This window comes from Eutrigla gurnardus (genome assembly GCF_963514095.1).
Source record: "Eutrigla gurnardus genome assembly, chromosome: 7".
NCBI lineage: Eukaryota > Metazoa > Chordata > Actinopteri > Perciformes > Triglidae > Eutrigla > Eutrigla gurnardus.
Window position 1 is genome coordinate 915001 of NC_139921.1, and position 15868 is coordinate 930868.

Below are 15868 nucleotides of genomic sequence, written 5' to 3' on the forward strand. Positions count from 1 at the left end.
ATATTTACCGCGTTAATTTTTTTAACGAAATTAACGCCGCTGTGTTTTGTTTACTTCCCGTGGCGGCTGACGTAAGACCTATGACGACGTGTGCCGCAAAGCCGTTAGCCATTAGTTTTTAATGGAGTTCAGCGTTAGATTTTGGCTGAGGCTGCGGTGTTGGGGGGGCGGGGATCGTGGCGAGCGATCACCGAGCAGTTTTTTTAATGATCCCGGTATTTTGTCTGTGTGAGAAACACTAGATGTGGCGTGTGCTGCTTTGTCCTCTGACGATGTAAACAGGTCTGTCTCAGTAACGGGCTGAATGTAAAGGAGGACTAAGCTTGTTGTTCTATGGAGTGAAAGGGATTTATCATTCTGACTTCACAGCAGAATATTTCCTTGTTCTATTGTGGACCTTTTTGAAATGTTCTGTTAGTGCATATAAGAAATATGCCTTTTTCAAGCTGACAGTTAATTTTGATGGCCTTGATGGTTTCTTTGGAAATCTGTCGTTCACATGAGAGAATCTGTGCTTAAAGTTAAAAAAGCTGCTATTTAACAATAGTATTTGAATTTAAATACTTCCTTTGTGTTGATTCTACATAAATTCCATCATTTTACATTTAAATATCCATTATAACATACTTTATTCTTAAGAAGAAAGAAAGCGATTAATTACGATTAATTAGTTAATTTTTTTTAATCGATTGACAGCACTAGTTTTTACATGTTAATATTAGTGTCTGAAATGGATCAAGAAGTGGGACTGGGTCCACTGCAGCATGTTCATGAGACCCAGACCAGGTCCCCAGAGGTGTGTTCATCCTGGGCTTCTGATTCCAGGCCAGCACTCAGACGGACGCCATGCGAGCGCCAGCGTCCCGACGCCGTCAGATGAAGAACAAGTCTGTTCTGTGTCGGCCGTTCACCATGGACCAGGAGAGCATGTGTCAGCTGCCCACGCCCTTCGATGAGCTCACAGGTAGGCAACACACACACACACACACACACACACACACACACACACACACACACACACACACACACACACACACACACAGTGAGCTGGCCCTCCACGTCCTGGTCACACAAACATCCAGTGTGTTTATTGAGACGCATACATTCTACTACACATCATCTCTGTACACGCTGACCTGCAGTCCTGCTTCCCAGCATGCATCTGTTTTTTTGCTCGCACCAACACCTCGTGGGTTTGGATTGGTACGGTTTCACCACTCTTTCAATATGACACACATCACTAATTAGAGTGGAGAAGTTCAGCTTGTAACGGGGTGCTTTGTGGGAAACGGAGTCTGCTTGGGCTCCGTCAGTCTCACACAAGAGAGAGGTCCTCGCTAAATATTCACCTTCTGTAAGGACCATCAGGCTTCTCTGAAGATGGAATCTGCATTTATACCATGAAAACATGGTTTCAGAGTTAATATGTGGGTTTGTTCGCCATTTAAATCCAGAATAATTCCAGAGTGAGACACCAGTCAATGCTAATAACTGCAGCAAACAATAATAATATTACTAATATGACTAATAATATAATAACTAGTTATAATGAAAAGCAGCCATCTTCCTCCAGGCCATGTGTGCCTCTTGCAGGGTGTTTGTCTCCAACACACCATCTAATATATTTCCATTCATCTTTTTTTTTTTTTTTTTTTTTTTACTGATTTGTTGTTCACAACAAGCTGTTTCAATAATTGCACCAGCTCTGCTAGATAGCCCCTCCCACCCCGACCAATCCTCGGAAGCTTCCACGTCTCCAGCGCCCTCGCCCAAACCTCAGGGACTAACCAAGCCCTGCACCGGTGTGCCGGCGCGCCTCACCGGACGCCATTTCCTGGCCAAGAGGGAGACGGACGCCGACTGCAAGGTCTGCTCACAACACAAGAGGAAGAGGGAGGAAGAGGAGGAGCAGCAGGAGGAGAAGAAGCAGAAGATGGAGGAGGGTCAGCAGCCCGAGGGGAAAGCGGAGGAAGATTTTGGGGAGGCAGAAGGATTAGAGTTGCGTGATGCGAATAGTGGCGAGAGAAAAGAGGCGGAGCCCTCTCACAGGAAGCAGAGCAGCGCGTCGGCGAGACGGACGGCGTATTACTGCAAGACGTGTTCGGCAGAGCCCAGCCTCTGTCCGGTGCCCTGCTTCGAACTTTACCACACCAGGCTGATCTACAAAACGGCTCCGGAGCTGGAAGCACCAGGTGAGACGTCACATGACTGTATCACACCGCTACGAGCCTAACAAGACGTCACATGACTGTATCACACCGCTACGAGCCTGACCAGACGTCACATGACTGTATCACACCGCTACGAGCCTGACAAGATGTCACATGACTGTATCACACCGCTACGAGCCTAACAAGACGTCACATGACTGTATCACACCGCTACGAGCCTGACCAGACGTCACATGACTGTATCACACCGCTACGAGCCTGACAAGACGTCACATGACTGTATCACACCGCTATGAGCCTGACCAGACGTCACATGACTGTATCACACCGCTATGAGCCTGACCAGACATCACATGACTGTATCACACCGCTACGAGCCTGACCAGACGTCACATGACTGTATCACACCGCTATGAGCCTGACCAGACGTCACATGACTGTATCGCACCGCTACGTAGCAGACGTCACATGACTGTATCACACCGTTACGAGCCTGACAAGACGTCACATGACTGTATCACACCGCTACGAGCCTGACAAGACGTCACATGACTGTATCACACCGCTACGAGCCTGACAAGACGTCACATGACTGTATCACACCGTTACGAGCCTGACAAGATGTCACATGACTGTATCACACCGCTATGAGCCTGACCAGACGTCACATGACTGTATCACACCGCTATGAGCCTGACCAGACGTCACATGACTGTATCGCACCGCTACGTAGCAGACGTCACATGACTGTATCACACCGCTACGAGCCTGACAAGACGTCACATGACTGTATCACACCGCTACGAGCCTGACAAGACGTCACATGACTGTATCACAACGTTACGAGCCTGACAAGATGTCACATGACTGTATCACACCGCTACGAGCCTGACAAGACGTCACATGACTGTATCACACCGTTACGAGCCTGACAAGATGTCACATGACTGTATCACACCGTTACGAGCCTGACAAGATGTCACATGACTGTATCACACCGTTACGAGCCTGACAAGATGTCACATGACTGTATCACACCGCTACGAGCCTGACAAGACGTCACATGACTGTATCACACCGTTACGAGCCTGACAAGATGTCACATGACTGTATCACACCGCTATGAGCCTGACCAGACGTCACATGACTGTATCACACCGCTACGTAGCAGACGTCACACGACTGTATCGCACCGCTACGAGCCTGACAAGACGTCACACGACTGTATCACACCGCTATAAGCCTGACCAGACGTCACATGACTGTATCACACCGCTACGAGCCTGACAAGACGTCACATGACTGTATCACACCGTTACGAGCCTGACAAGACGTCACATGACTGTATCACACCGCTACGAGCCTGACAAGACGTCACATGACTGTATCACACCGTTACGAGCCTGACAAGACGTCACATGACTGTATCACACCGTTACGAGCCTGACAAGATGTCACATGACTGTATCACACCGTTACGAGCCTGACAAGATGTCACATGACTGTATCACACCGCTACGAGCCTGACAAGATGTCACATGACTGTATCACACCGCTACGAGCCTGACAAGACGTCACATGACTGTATCACACCGTTACGAGCCTGACAAGATGTCACATGACTGTATCACACCGCTATGAGCCTGACCAGACGTCACATGACTGTATCACACCGCTACGTAGCAGACGTCACACGACTGTATCGCACCGCTACGAGCCTGACAAGACGTCACACGACTGTATCACACCGCTATAAGCCTGACCAGACGTCACATGACTGTATCACACCGCTACGAGCCTGACAAGACGTCACATGACTGTATCACACCGCTATGAGCCTGACCAGACGTCACATGACTGTATCACACCGCTACGAGCCTGACAAGACGTCACACGACTGTATCGCACCGCTACGAGCCTGACAAGACGTCACATGACTGTATCGCACCGCTACGTAGCAGACGTCACACGACTGTATCACACAGCTACGTAGCAGATGTCACACGACTGTATCGCACCGCTGCGAGCCTGACAAGACGTCACATGACTGTATCGCACCGCTACGTAGCAGACGTCACACGACTGTATCACACAGCTACGTAGCAGACGTCACACGACTGTATCGCACCGCTACGAGCCTGACAAGACGTCACATGACTGTATCGCACCGCTACGTAGCAGACGTCACACGACTGTATCGCACCGCTACGTAGCAGACGTCACACGACTGTATCGCACCGCTGCGAGCCTGACAAGACGTCACACGACTGTATCGCACCGCTACGTAGCAGACGTCACACGACTGTATCGCACCGCTGCGTAGCAGACGTCACACGACTGTATCGCACCGCTAAGTAGCAGACGTCACACGACTGTATCGCACCGCTGCGAGCCTGACAAGACGTCACACGACTGTATCGCACCGCTACGTAGCAGACGTCACACGACTGTATCGCACCGCTGCGTAGCAGACGTCACATGACTGTATCGCACCGCTACGTAACAGACGTCACACGACTGTATCGCACCGCTGCGTAGCAGACGTCACATGACTGTATCGCACCGCTACGTAGCAGACGTCACACGACTGTATCGCACCGCTGCGTAGCAGACGTCACACGACTGTATCGCACCGCTACGTAGCAGACGTCACACGACTGTATCGCACCGCTACGTAGCAGACGCCACACGACTGTATCGCACCGCTGCGTAGCAGACGTCACATGACTGTATCGCACCGCTACGTAGCAGACGTCACACGACTGTATCGCACCGCTACGTAGCAGACGTCACACGACTGTATCGCACCGCTGCGAGCCTGACAAGACGTCACATGACTGTATCGCACCGCTACGTAGCAGACGTCACACGACTGTATCGCACCGCTATGAGCCTGACCAGACGTCACACGACTGTATCGCACCGCTGCGTAGCAGACGTCACACGACTGTATCGCACCGCTGCGTAGCAGACGTCACACGACTGTATCGCACCGCTGCGTAGCAGACGTCACACGACTGTATCGCACCGCTGCGTAGCAGACGTCACACGACTGTATCGCACCGCTACGTAGCAGCACAGCTGTTTCTTTGTGACACCGTGTTAAATGTGGGTATCTATCCACCGTCGGTCATTTACCTGCAGTAGAACATTAACACATACCCTGAAAGACAGCAGCAGTTCAGTGTTATATATTATATATATATTTGGGATATTTCCACCACTTCATCTGAAGCCACTACATCATCCATGCTCTGCAAAGCTTCTCTACAACAACGGTCTTCTGCCTGAAGGACAGCAGAGGTGTATCACTGCCTCCGTCGGCCCGTTTGTGTTATTGTGTGACTTCTGTGAAAGGAACCCTTTCAAACGACCACACAAAAACGCAAACGGAGGGAACGACGCGAGGCAGCGGAGACCTCGGCTCCGCCGCTCCGACATGTTTGTCAAAGCAGTTAGCTGACGGATGCTGCTTCCCTGTCGACGGGCCGTCGGACCTGAAGCTGTGAACATATCCCAAAGAGAGCACACACTTAAACTTGTAGGAGTATTTTTGGGAGACTAGAATACTGCTGCCTGGTTTCCAGATGTACTGCAGGTAATCACTGACTCTGGATAGAAAGCTCTTACAATGCGTTTACAGACTAACAGCAGCACTGATCTGTGTACGTTGTATTTCAGTTCCCCTGACTTGTTACGAGGGTCGAGTGTGTCACCCTAGTTTTTCTCTCCACAGCCTCCTGACCTGCTGACGCGGCGTCTTCCAGCTGACCCTGGACCAGAGATCACCGGGTCAACACTGCCTGAGGGACCCAACCTTTCTTTGTTTTTGTTGCAGAACCCCCACTGTTTTCAGCGGGGACATGAATGTGTATTTACAGCTGATGATACCGCACTAAAGGTGTGTTTCAGTGTTTTTGATGAAGTCGGCAGTATTTAGGTCTGTAGTCGTCTTCCCATGAAAGGTGTTTATTTTGTGTGAAGGTTTTGAAACCGGTGCACTAACGACGAGATGCTTTCTTAACGCTTCACTGACCTACAACACGGTGCTGTACAAATACCTCATTGTGACTGTGTCACATGACCAGAACACGCCATTAAAGCGGATCCTGTTCGTGAGCGTGTGAATCCAATGTTTAGTTCCCTCTTCTTGATTTGTGTATGTTCTGTCAACGGCCTGTGCTGCTGCTTTATTCCAGGTGTGTTGTTGTCACACACCGGTGTCTTTTCACGCCGCCACGTCCCCCAGTGTCATCTCACTTTACATGACTGTCCTCCAGCGCTGGCAGCGGTGAGGCTCAGGCTGCATTCCTCCAGCTCACCTCGCTGCTGACCAGGGTGCATGAAACCACGTACAGGTTTACCATGAAGGTGCTGACACAGGCCAAATTAACCAACGTGACCATGGGATAACGAGGAGATTCAGCCAACTGTGCTGCTAGATGAAGAAGTACTCAAGTATATAATTAAATAATAATAACTTGTAGTGTTGGAGTTTATCCTGAAGAAGTGATCAATGATGCAGCGTCTGCATAGATGAGGCTGAAGGTTTGATCAGCTGAACCCTGCTGGTGTTTAAACAGACTGAGTCCAGCGTGATGTCATAGGAAGCCAGGAGCTGTAGAAACGAACGGACCCCAGTGGCTGATGGGAGGTGGAGTTACTCAGGTTGGGATGAGTCGACCAGGAATGCAGTGTAACGTTGTCAAATGTCCACCTGTAGATGTAGATGCAGCTGTCTCAGTGAAGAACATGATTCATGGCGTTCTGGTCTCACGATTCTGCTGAGGAGCTGTTTGGATGTTTATTATCAATGTGTGGAAGTCAGATCCACACACACACCGGTTGAGTGTTACTTCTTCCTCATTTTCATACAAACTCTTGGGTGGGAAGTCATGTTGCATCACTGCTTTTTGTTTTGTTAAATGCAATAAATGGGCGAATAAACTGCATTTGTCATCAAAAACCTGCTCTTGTGTGTGTGTTATTTCGTGGTAATGGCGTGAATGTGGAAAGCATGCCCACCGGTGTGAAGTCTGATCCCGTCAGTAGAGTCAGCTGTCACTGTGTGTCACTGTGAGATGTTTGCTGATGTCATCAGACATGAACGTAAATGTCCTAACAGACAGTTTTACATAGAAGATGATAATTAAATAGTAAAGGAACATCCATACACAGACTCACAGGTGACGAAGCTGCTGCCTCGCTGGGGGGCGGGGCCTCCACCTTCATCCCAGGGCGGGTGGATGTGACGGAGGAGCCCTGTGACGGGACAGCAGTCTGATTCTTTAGTAGAAGTCCTGATCTGGATTCTGTAGATATGTCAACACGTCTTCATGATGCTTTTCAAGTCTCAACAAATGAAATGCGTCCTGAGCAGTCAGACTGTTGATCCCTGTTTTATGTGTCTCAGCTGTTTATATATATATATATATGGATATATAGATTAACATTTTGACACATACTGCTGATAAAGCATGGCAATGATGATGGAAAACCCTTAACACGATGGTCTTTGTGTATCTTAATTTAAAAAAGTGTAACCAGAGATTCCTAAATCTGGGTATTTGGGCTGCATTTATATAGTAGTTAATATATTTTACTGCAGTCAAACCAGTATGTATGGGAGTTATTCATTCTTTGCTTCTTTACTTTCTTTTTCCCAGTGTATTGCTTTTTAATTCTAATCGGTCATGTGTCCTCTCCCTCCCTCCCCCAGCCCCGACTCCCCCCCCAGGCTGCTCCTCCAGCGGGGAGGAGAAGGTGAAGTTGGTGATGGTGCCGGTCCCGGTGCCGGTCTTCATTCCAGTGCCTATGAACATGTATTCCCAGCACACGCCGGTTCCCATGGCCGTGCCCGTCCCCGTACGTCTGACCTCAGAAGGATTGGTGCGATTGTGCCCCTGCAGCAGGTGGAAGGTGAACCTGTTCCTCCTGTTTCCTGCAGGTTCCAGTGCCCATGGTCGTACCGCCACCACAGAAGAAGGAGCTGAAGGATGCAGCGGTCCAGTCGGAGCCTTTACCTGCGGAGGAAGAGGAGCCTGTTTCCAGAGCAGGTGAGGCCCTTTGTCCTGATTCTGATGTGATGAGGTCATATAAATCATCCCTCAAACATCAGAAGCTTGATGAACGTGTCTGCTGCAGACCAGGGTGGCTCCCACAATGGAGACGTGGAGTCAGAGGTGGTCGCTCCCGTAACCCGTGACGATGAGGAGGACACTGGAAAGGCAGCCGACCTTCCCCCGACTGTGGGTCCAGAGGGAAGCACCGAGTCAGCTGATCCCCAACCTGACACCCAGCCGGAGGCAGCCACGGCGACAGGCGACCCGCCCACCACAAGTGCTGATCATCAGCCTCCCTCCTCCCCGATGATGGACTTGGAGACGGACATCCCGTCGGGTGAGATTTCACATAAAGTATCTGAACATTGTCTTTAGGGTGCATGGAGAAGAAAAGGCTTTTAGTCCTGTACAGAAACATAGTGGTGCACTACAGCCTCGTGTGGCCGAAATGAGTATCACAACAATACCCACAAAATGATAAAGAAACAACTCACCCGCCAAACGTTATCCTGAATCAACTTTAAAAAACGAAATGGAGGAACTTAGAACGATTATCCTGGATCAACGTGTTCTTAAGTCATAAATACGGGAGGGAAAACGACTTAGATCACAGAATGGATCACCATTAGCCTCTCAGGACACCAGAATGAATGTGTTGGAAATCAAAGTGGCTGACATGTACATGACATGAGTGTTTTTACAGAATCGCTGGATCAGAAGCCGCCTGCTCCCAAGCGAGGAGTGAAGAGATCCAGAGAAGGTTACACCAGCCGGAAACGGGTACGCCTCCCCTGAAACCCCAGCACTCTGATTTCAGACACACAGCTGCCTTTGATTCTTCCAGCTGCAGGCAGACACACACAGCTGCTGCAAACCTCTTTAACACAAAGTCCCACCCTTCTTCAATATTTCCTGTATTTATAGAACCAAAAGTGCATTTTCTGCTCAGGGTCATTCCCAGTTTTCCTGTATTTGCCTCCTCCAGGGTCGAAGGCGAACTGTGTCGTTGAACCGCGGTGCAGCGGCGCCCCCGGTGGTCTCCAAGCTGAACCACCTGTATGGGGTGAAAGCCTGGAGGAGCTGGGTCCGACAGCTGAAGGAGGAGCAGGGAGAATGTGAGCCAGGTTCATCTTCCTCTCAGCTGCTGGTTTCTCTGTGAGCCTGTTGATTCATACGAGTGTTCTGTCTCCTCCAGCCGACCTGGTGGACATCAAAGAAGACGTCCTCCAGTGTGACTCAGCAGAGCTGAGCTTCGCTCTGACTCGCTTCATCAGAGAAGTGAGACGGCCCACCGGGGACAGCTACAGCCCCGACAGCATCTTCTACCTCTGTCTGGGAATACAGCAGGTACACACACACACACACACACACTCTGGTTGCCATCAGCCTGCTTCCCATTGACTCCTCCCCCTCTCTCTGGACAGTATCTGTTCATGAAGGGCCGCATCGAGAACATCTTCACTGACGAGCTGTACAGTCAGTTTGCTACCAAGATCAGTGGGATGCTGTCGCTATGGAGACCGAGACTGCTGCCTGCTGGTGAGATCTCTGACATCACGTCATCGTCCTTGAGCCTGTCATGAAATCACACCGCGGTTTAATACTGTTAATGACTCTGTATAGAAGTTGTAATTGGCTGTGATGGATTCAGACTACGTCCAACTTTAAAGCTGCACTCCTCAGTGTCTCTATAACGATGGGTTGATACCATTTCTTCCTTCCTTGAGTATATTGTCGTTGCTGATAAATGTTGTGACAATGAGATCATCATTGGTATCAGTATGGTTACATCTCTATTCTCTAATGAGGATGTGGAGTTATTATAAAAACACTTTGCTAACCATTCTTTAAGTTTATAAAAAGTTAATGATTTGTTTCCAGCTTGTTCTGTTCAAGTGGCCAAGAATCAGGTTATTCTTCTTTAATATCACAGGATAGAATCTCAGAGGAGCTGTTTTACTTTTGTATGCTGATCAAGATGTTCATCTCCTGCTCTTCATTAATATCTAATCATTTGTTCGGTCACACCTCCGACTCACTCGGCTCTTTCCTCCCCAAGGTGGCACTGTTTCCTCCCGTGTGGTGGAGTCCTACCTGTGGGAGTGTAAGCAGCTGGGTGCCTACTCCCCCATAGTGCTGCTCAACACGCTGCTCTTCTTCTGCACCAAAACCTTTGGCTTCACCACGCTGCTGCAGCACCAGAGCCTCTCCTTCACCAACTTCACCCGGCACTCCAAAGCCTGCAGCCGAGCCGGCAAAGTCCACTACCTCCGCTACCAGAGACGCAGCGCCGCCACGCCGCACACAGGTGGACAGCACAACCACGTACCGCCCGGGAAGAGGGTGAGTGTGGGACGGGGTGACTGACTGGTGCTTCTTTCTGTGTTAGATGGAACCAGGAGGAAACAGGAGGAGGGAGACCTGGAGATGCTGGAAAACGTGGCCAACCCGCTCCACTGTCCCGTCAGACTCTACGAGTTCTACCTCTCTAGATGGTGAGACACGCCACCGCCTGAATGACAGGCTGACCTTCAGTATGACCTTCAGTATGACACGCAATTCTCAGTATGACCTTCTGAATGACAGGCTGACCTTCAGTATGATCTTCAGTATGACCTTCTGAATGACCTTCAGTATGACACGCAAACCTTCAGTATGACACGCAAGCCTTCAGTATGACCTTCTGAATGACCTTCTGAATGACCTTCAGTATGACACACAAACCTTCAGTATGACCTTCTGAATGACAGGCTGACCTTCTGTATGAACTTCTGTATGACACACTAACCTTCAGTATTTACATTTACATTTAGGTCATTTAGCAGACGCTTTTGTCCAAAGCGACTTACAATAAGTACATTTGTGGAAAGAAGGAAACAAGGAAACCACAACGAATCATTGCCGATAAAGTAAGAGCTAAAAGTAGAACAAGTGTTAGGTCCTCATCTGAGTAAACTAGTACCTTAAGAGCAACAGTGCTACGATCAGAGTGCTATAGGTAAGGGTTTTTTTTTTGGGGGGGGGGGGGTGTTAGTGGGTCATGCTGTGTAGAGTCGAGGTGAAGTCTGAACAGGTGAGTCTTGAGCCTTTTTCGGAAAATGGCAAATGACTCAGCTGTCCTGACATTAGTCTGGAGTTCGTTCCACCACTGAGGACCAGAACAGAGAAGAGTCTGGACTTTGCTGAGCGACATTTGTTTGATTTCAGCGATGGTGGTACCAGCCGGCCAGCTGAAGTAGAGGAGCGAAGTGCTCGCTTCTCAAGGTCAAGTTGGTTCCCGGCCCGGTGAGTCGGTGGAGAGGGGGAGAGCGTAAGGTCAAATGCGGAGAAGAAGTCAATGAATTCAGATGAATGCAGCTTTCCCGGGTGGATGTTGAAGTCACCGAGGACGACGAGTGGTGTGCCATCATCAGGGGAGCAGCTCAGGAGGGCATCCATCTCATCCAAAAAGTCACTGAGAGGACCGGGTGGGCGATAGATCACTATGATGTTGAGTTTGAAAGGAAGGGTGACAGAGACGGCGTGGAATTCAAGTGTAGATCGGGGTAGGTGGTCCAGAGGAAGGACCTGGTAGGACCATCTCGGTGAGATGAGGAGCCCAGTTCCTCCTCCTCGCCCTGTTCGTCTTGGGGAGTGTGAAAACGAGTAGGCAGTTGAAAGGGCAGCTGGAGTGGCAGTGTTTTCTGGGGTGATCCAGGTCTCTGTGAGGGCCAGGAAGTGAAGAGTCTGCAGGGAGGCATAGGCTGAGATGGTGTCCACCTTCTTGACTGCAGACTGGCAGTTCCACAGCCCCCCTAGTACTTCAAGGTCCTTACCAGTGGAGCTGTCTTGACTCCCGCAGATAGACTCCCTTTGTCTTTGTTCAGCTGTCTTGACTCCCACAGATAGACTCCCTTTGTCTTTGTTCAGCTGTCTTGACTCCCGCAGATAGACTCCCTTTGTCTTTGTTCAGCTGTCTTGACTCCCGCAGATAGACTCCCTTTGTCTTTGTTCAGCTGTCTTTGTTCAGCTGTCTTCGTTCTGATGTCCTGACGCTGCAGCTGACGCTGTAGTGACAGCCTTTTAAGTGCTCAGTTTACCTCATGCACTGACTGTGACCCCTCCCTCCAATCAAGTCTATTGACACAAGACTAAATGTTACAACTAGCTTTACTCACACAATGCCTAAACCCAAATCTACAATTAGTTTCTGACTTACCAACAAGAGACAAAGCAGCTTCCTTCCTTTCTCCAGACAAAATGTGGTTTGTATGACCTTCTGTATGACACACTAACCTTCAGTATGAACTAACCTTGTCCTTGACCTCGCCAACAGCCCTGCGGCGGTGAAGACGAGGGCTAACGTGTTCTTCCTGCAGCCAGAGAAGAACGTGCACACTAACAGGTCAGAGTCAGTCCTGTCACATTGAAGGAATCCGGTTCCAGGACTTCCTCTCCTCCGGCTGACATGGTCTACATTCACCGGCTTTCACCCGCAATACAATGGTTTTTAGCTTATTGAAGTGAAATTATTACCATCATGCAAAGGTTTCTCTCTATGTTTGTATCGGTGAGTTTAGTACATTTCTCTGATTTAACTTCAAAAGACGTTCATGCCTCCTCGCTGCAGCGCTAGCTATCAGCTTGTTTTGGTGTGAGTTGCCTGATTTTGGCCTGACTTCGTACTCGTGGGGCTCAAAGGGCCAAAAAAAACTCCACAGCAAAGGCTCTCCAGAAGCCACGACAGCTTTATTCAAGACAACCCCTGACCTTGTTGTGAGAACTATCTTCTTCCTACCGAACTAAACCCATCAACTGTATCACTGCTTACACTCTCTGTAGCGACCTGTCAATCAGCAGGTAAGCCCCGCCCCCTAAAGCATCCCCTGCTTTCTGGTCTGGTGGACTCTAAATGGACCATAATGTACTAAATGAACATCAAGCTGGATTGAAGAAGACTTGAAACTAGAGATTGAGACATAAACTCATGTTTACAATGTTTACTGAGATAAAACATCAAGAGAGAAGTAGGACCATTTTCTCATAGACTTCTATACAACCAGAGAGGAGTCGCCCCCTGGTGGCCAGCAGAGAGAAGTAGGACCATTTTCTCATAGACTTCTATACAACCAGAGAGGAGTCGCCCCCTGGTGGCCAGCAGAGAGAAGTAGGACCATTTTATCATAGACTTCTATACAACCAGAGAGGAGTCGCCCCCTGGTGGCCAGCAGAGAGAAGTAGGACCATTTTCTCATAGACTTCTATACAACCAGAGAGGAGTCGCCCCCTGGTGGCCAGCAGAGGAAAGTGGAACCTGCCTAATCTTGATAACAGCAGACAGTTGTATTTAATTGTTAGCCATCAGTAGTTTGTTCTTCCTGTTGAATTTAAATTCTGATCTGAGAAAAGCACCAAAGCTGTTGTGAGAACTGACTGTGAGAAGAAGAAACATTTTAATACTATTTTGTTTTTTCCACTTCTTGCCTCAACAGTCCCCACTGGTACACCTCCCAGCCACTAGAGGGCGCCACACTACAGAGCATGCTCACACGCATCTTGGCCGTCAGAGAGGTCCAGCAGCACCTGGGCCCTGAAGCAGTCCAGCAGCAGTCCTCCGCTGATCCCGACGGTTTACAGTGAGGCGGGGTCTGGAGGCTTTGGAACAGGAAGGAGACCGAACAATAATAGGGCCGTTGTACTGGGTTACCTCAGTGCCCTCCCCCCCCACACACACACACACAATGGGTTTACAGACATGCGATACCCTGAAGCTGTTAAAGACACGATGACAAAGAAGACGAAGTCAGTTGCCGTGAAGCTCCGCCCACAGAGATCAGTGGGTGTGATTGTACGTTAACATCTTCACCATGTTGGAGGTGATGACTGGTCTGATATCAGCTGTTCACCCTGCTTTACATTCATTCAACCCCTTCGTCACAGAGGAGACTCATCTGTTGTTGCTATCTATGGGGGGTTGCTATCTAATGGGGGGGGGTTTAGCTCAGGAGGTAGAGCGTTTGGCTGGCATTTGCAAGATTGCTGAGTGCCTGGTGTCCCTGAGCAAGACACCTGACGAGCTGGCTGTCGCCCTGCGTGGTTGACTTCGCCGTCGGTGTGTGAATGAATGGATGAATGTCATGCCTGTAAAGCGCTTTGGATAAAAGCGCTATATAAATGAGGCCATTTTATCTGATATTATGTTGTTTTTATATTCCTTATCTTGTGTAGCCTTGTTTCTGTGCCAACTCCCCCCCTGACCTGCTACAGACCTGCTGCAGACCTGTTAACCTGCGACAGACCCTACAGACCTGCTACAGACCTGTTAACCTGCTACAGACCTGTTAACCTGCTACAGACCTGCTACAGACCTGTTAACCTGCTACAGACCTGCTACAGACCTGTTAACCTGCTACAGACCTGTTAACCTGCTACAGACCTGCTACAGACCTCATCCCCAGTCATAGAACACAATGTGGTTTCACATGTTAAAAGGACATTTGATCTGAATGTGAATATATAAATGAAAGTCAGCTGGTGTGAGCTGGACCAACCGACAGCCAGTGATGACCTGTTGACCTTCATGTTGATGGACACACTGGGCCACATTAAACATGGCCGCTTCATCACGCAGGTTACCAACCCCGAAGCTGAGCTTCATCCACAGACCACCTGAATATGAAGAACAAGGCCTCACTATTATCATTATTAGTAATATTCTGTGTTTTCCTTTCATTCGTGCCAACTCTTTCTCTTTGTGTTCTCTCGGGGGTAAAAGTGGAATGTGGAGAGTCTGGTGTTTATGGTATCCATTACTTCTGAGGCCATACATGCAATCCAGTATTATGACCATGTGCCTGAGATCCCAGCTGCTGTGTCAGCTGATGGTTTCATCCCTTCAGAACCAACGTGTGTGGCAGGTTACCACTACCATACTACCACAATACTACGATGCTACAATGCTACGACTAGATGGACCTCAATGAGCCTCGATTGTCAAACCCAAACATGTCTGGACGGACTGAATGCCCAACTATCTTACAGTGTCATCAATGGAGAGGATTCACTCCTTTCATGTGATTCAGCAGTAATGACTCCACTACCCACAATGCCGCGTGTCTTGTTATGGTTCTGTTTTGTGGGGGAGGTCAGTGTGCCTTCACTTTAGTTCATGTCTGATATGAATCTGTGTTACGGTGTAGAAACAGCCCGACCTGACGTCGATGACGATCATCCAGCAGCATTATGGGAAAGATGACGTCATCACTGCAGACTGAGCTCTCATTGGAAGACCGAAACTCAGATGTTTGATTGTCATGCACAGAACGCTGTGACATCATCAAGTATTAAAGTCATCTGATTTCTCTTTCCTCCATCGCAACGCAGTTTATCACTGACGTGTGTGTGTGTGTGTGTGTGTGTGTGTGTGTGTGTGTGTGTGTGTGTGTGTGTGTGTGTGTGTGTGTGTGTGTGTGTGTGTGTGTGTGTGTGTGTGTGTGTGTGTGTGTGTGTGTGTGTGTGTGTGCGTGTGCACACACAGATGTATGAATATGTTATATATAATATTTCATGTTTCACCTCTGAAAGGTGGAGCTCCTGGTTTGTGACGGCGTGAGCCGGCCAACTTTAAATCCAACAGTTTGACATGAGCAGCGTTCA

General features: G+C 49.0%; 1 protein-coding gene across 2 annotated transcripts in view; it reads left to right on the forward strand.

The window, feature by feature from the left end:
- LOC311016026 (zinc finger MYM-type protein 4-like) overlaps positions 1 to 15580 on the forward strand; it is a 29034-nt gene extending 13454 nt beyond the window's left edge. For both annotated transcript variants that reach the window (XM_084013497.1, XM_084013498.1), the window contains exons 18-29: positions 826 to 964; positions 7891 to 8036; positions 8119 to 8227; positions 8316 to 8570; positions 8937 to 9013; positions 9219 to 9348; positions 9429 to 9580; positions 9658 to 9772; positions 10293 to 10541; positions 10623 to 10728; positions 12549 to 12617; positions 13705 to 15580. In XM_084013497.1, the coding sequence (XP_083869623.1) occupies positions 826 to 964; positions 7891 to 8036; positions 8119 to 8227; positions 8316 to 8570; positions 8937 to 9013; positions 9219 to 9348; positions 9429 to 9580; positions 9658 to 9772; positions 10293 to 10541; positions 10623 to 10728; positions 12549 to 12617; positions 13705 to 13852 (1695 nt within the window). In that variant the 3' untranslated portion in view covers positions 13853 to 15580. The remainder of the gene's footprint in view (positions 1 to 825; positions 965 to 7890; positions 8037 to 8118; positions 8228 to 8315; positions 8571 to 8936; positions 9014 to 9218; positions 9349 to 9428; positions 9581 to 9657; positions 9773 to 10292; positions 10542 to 10622; positions 10729 to 12548; positions 12618 to 13704) is intronic.
- Positions 15581 to 15868: the final 288 nt, after the last annotated feature.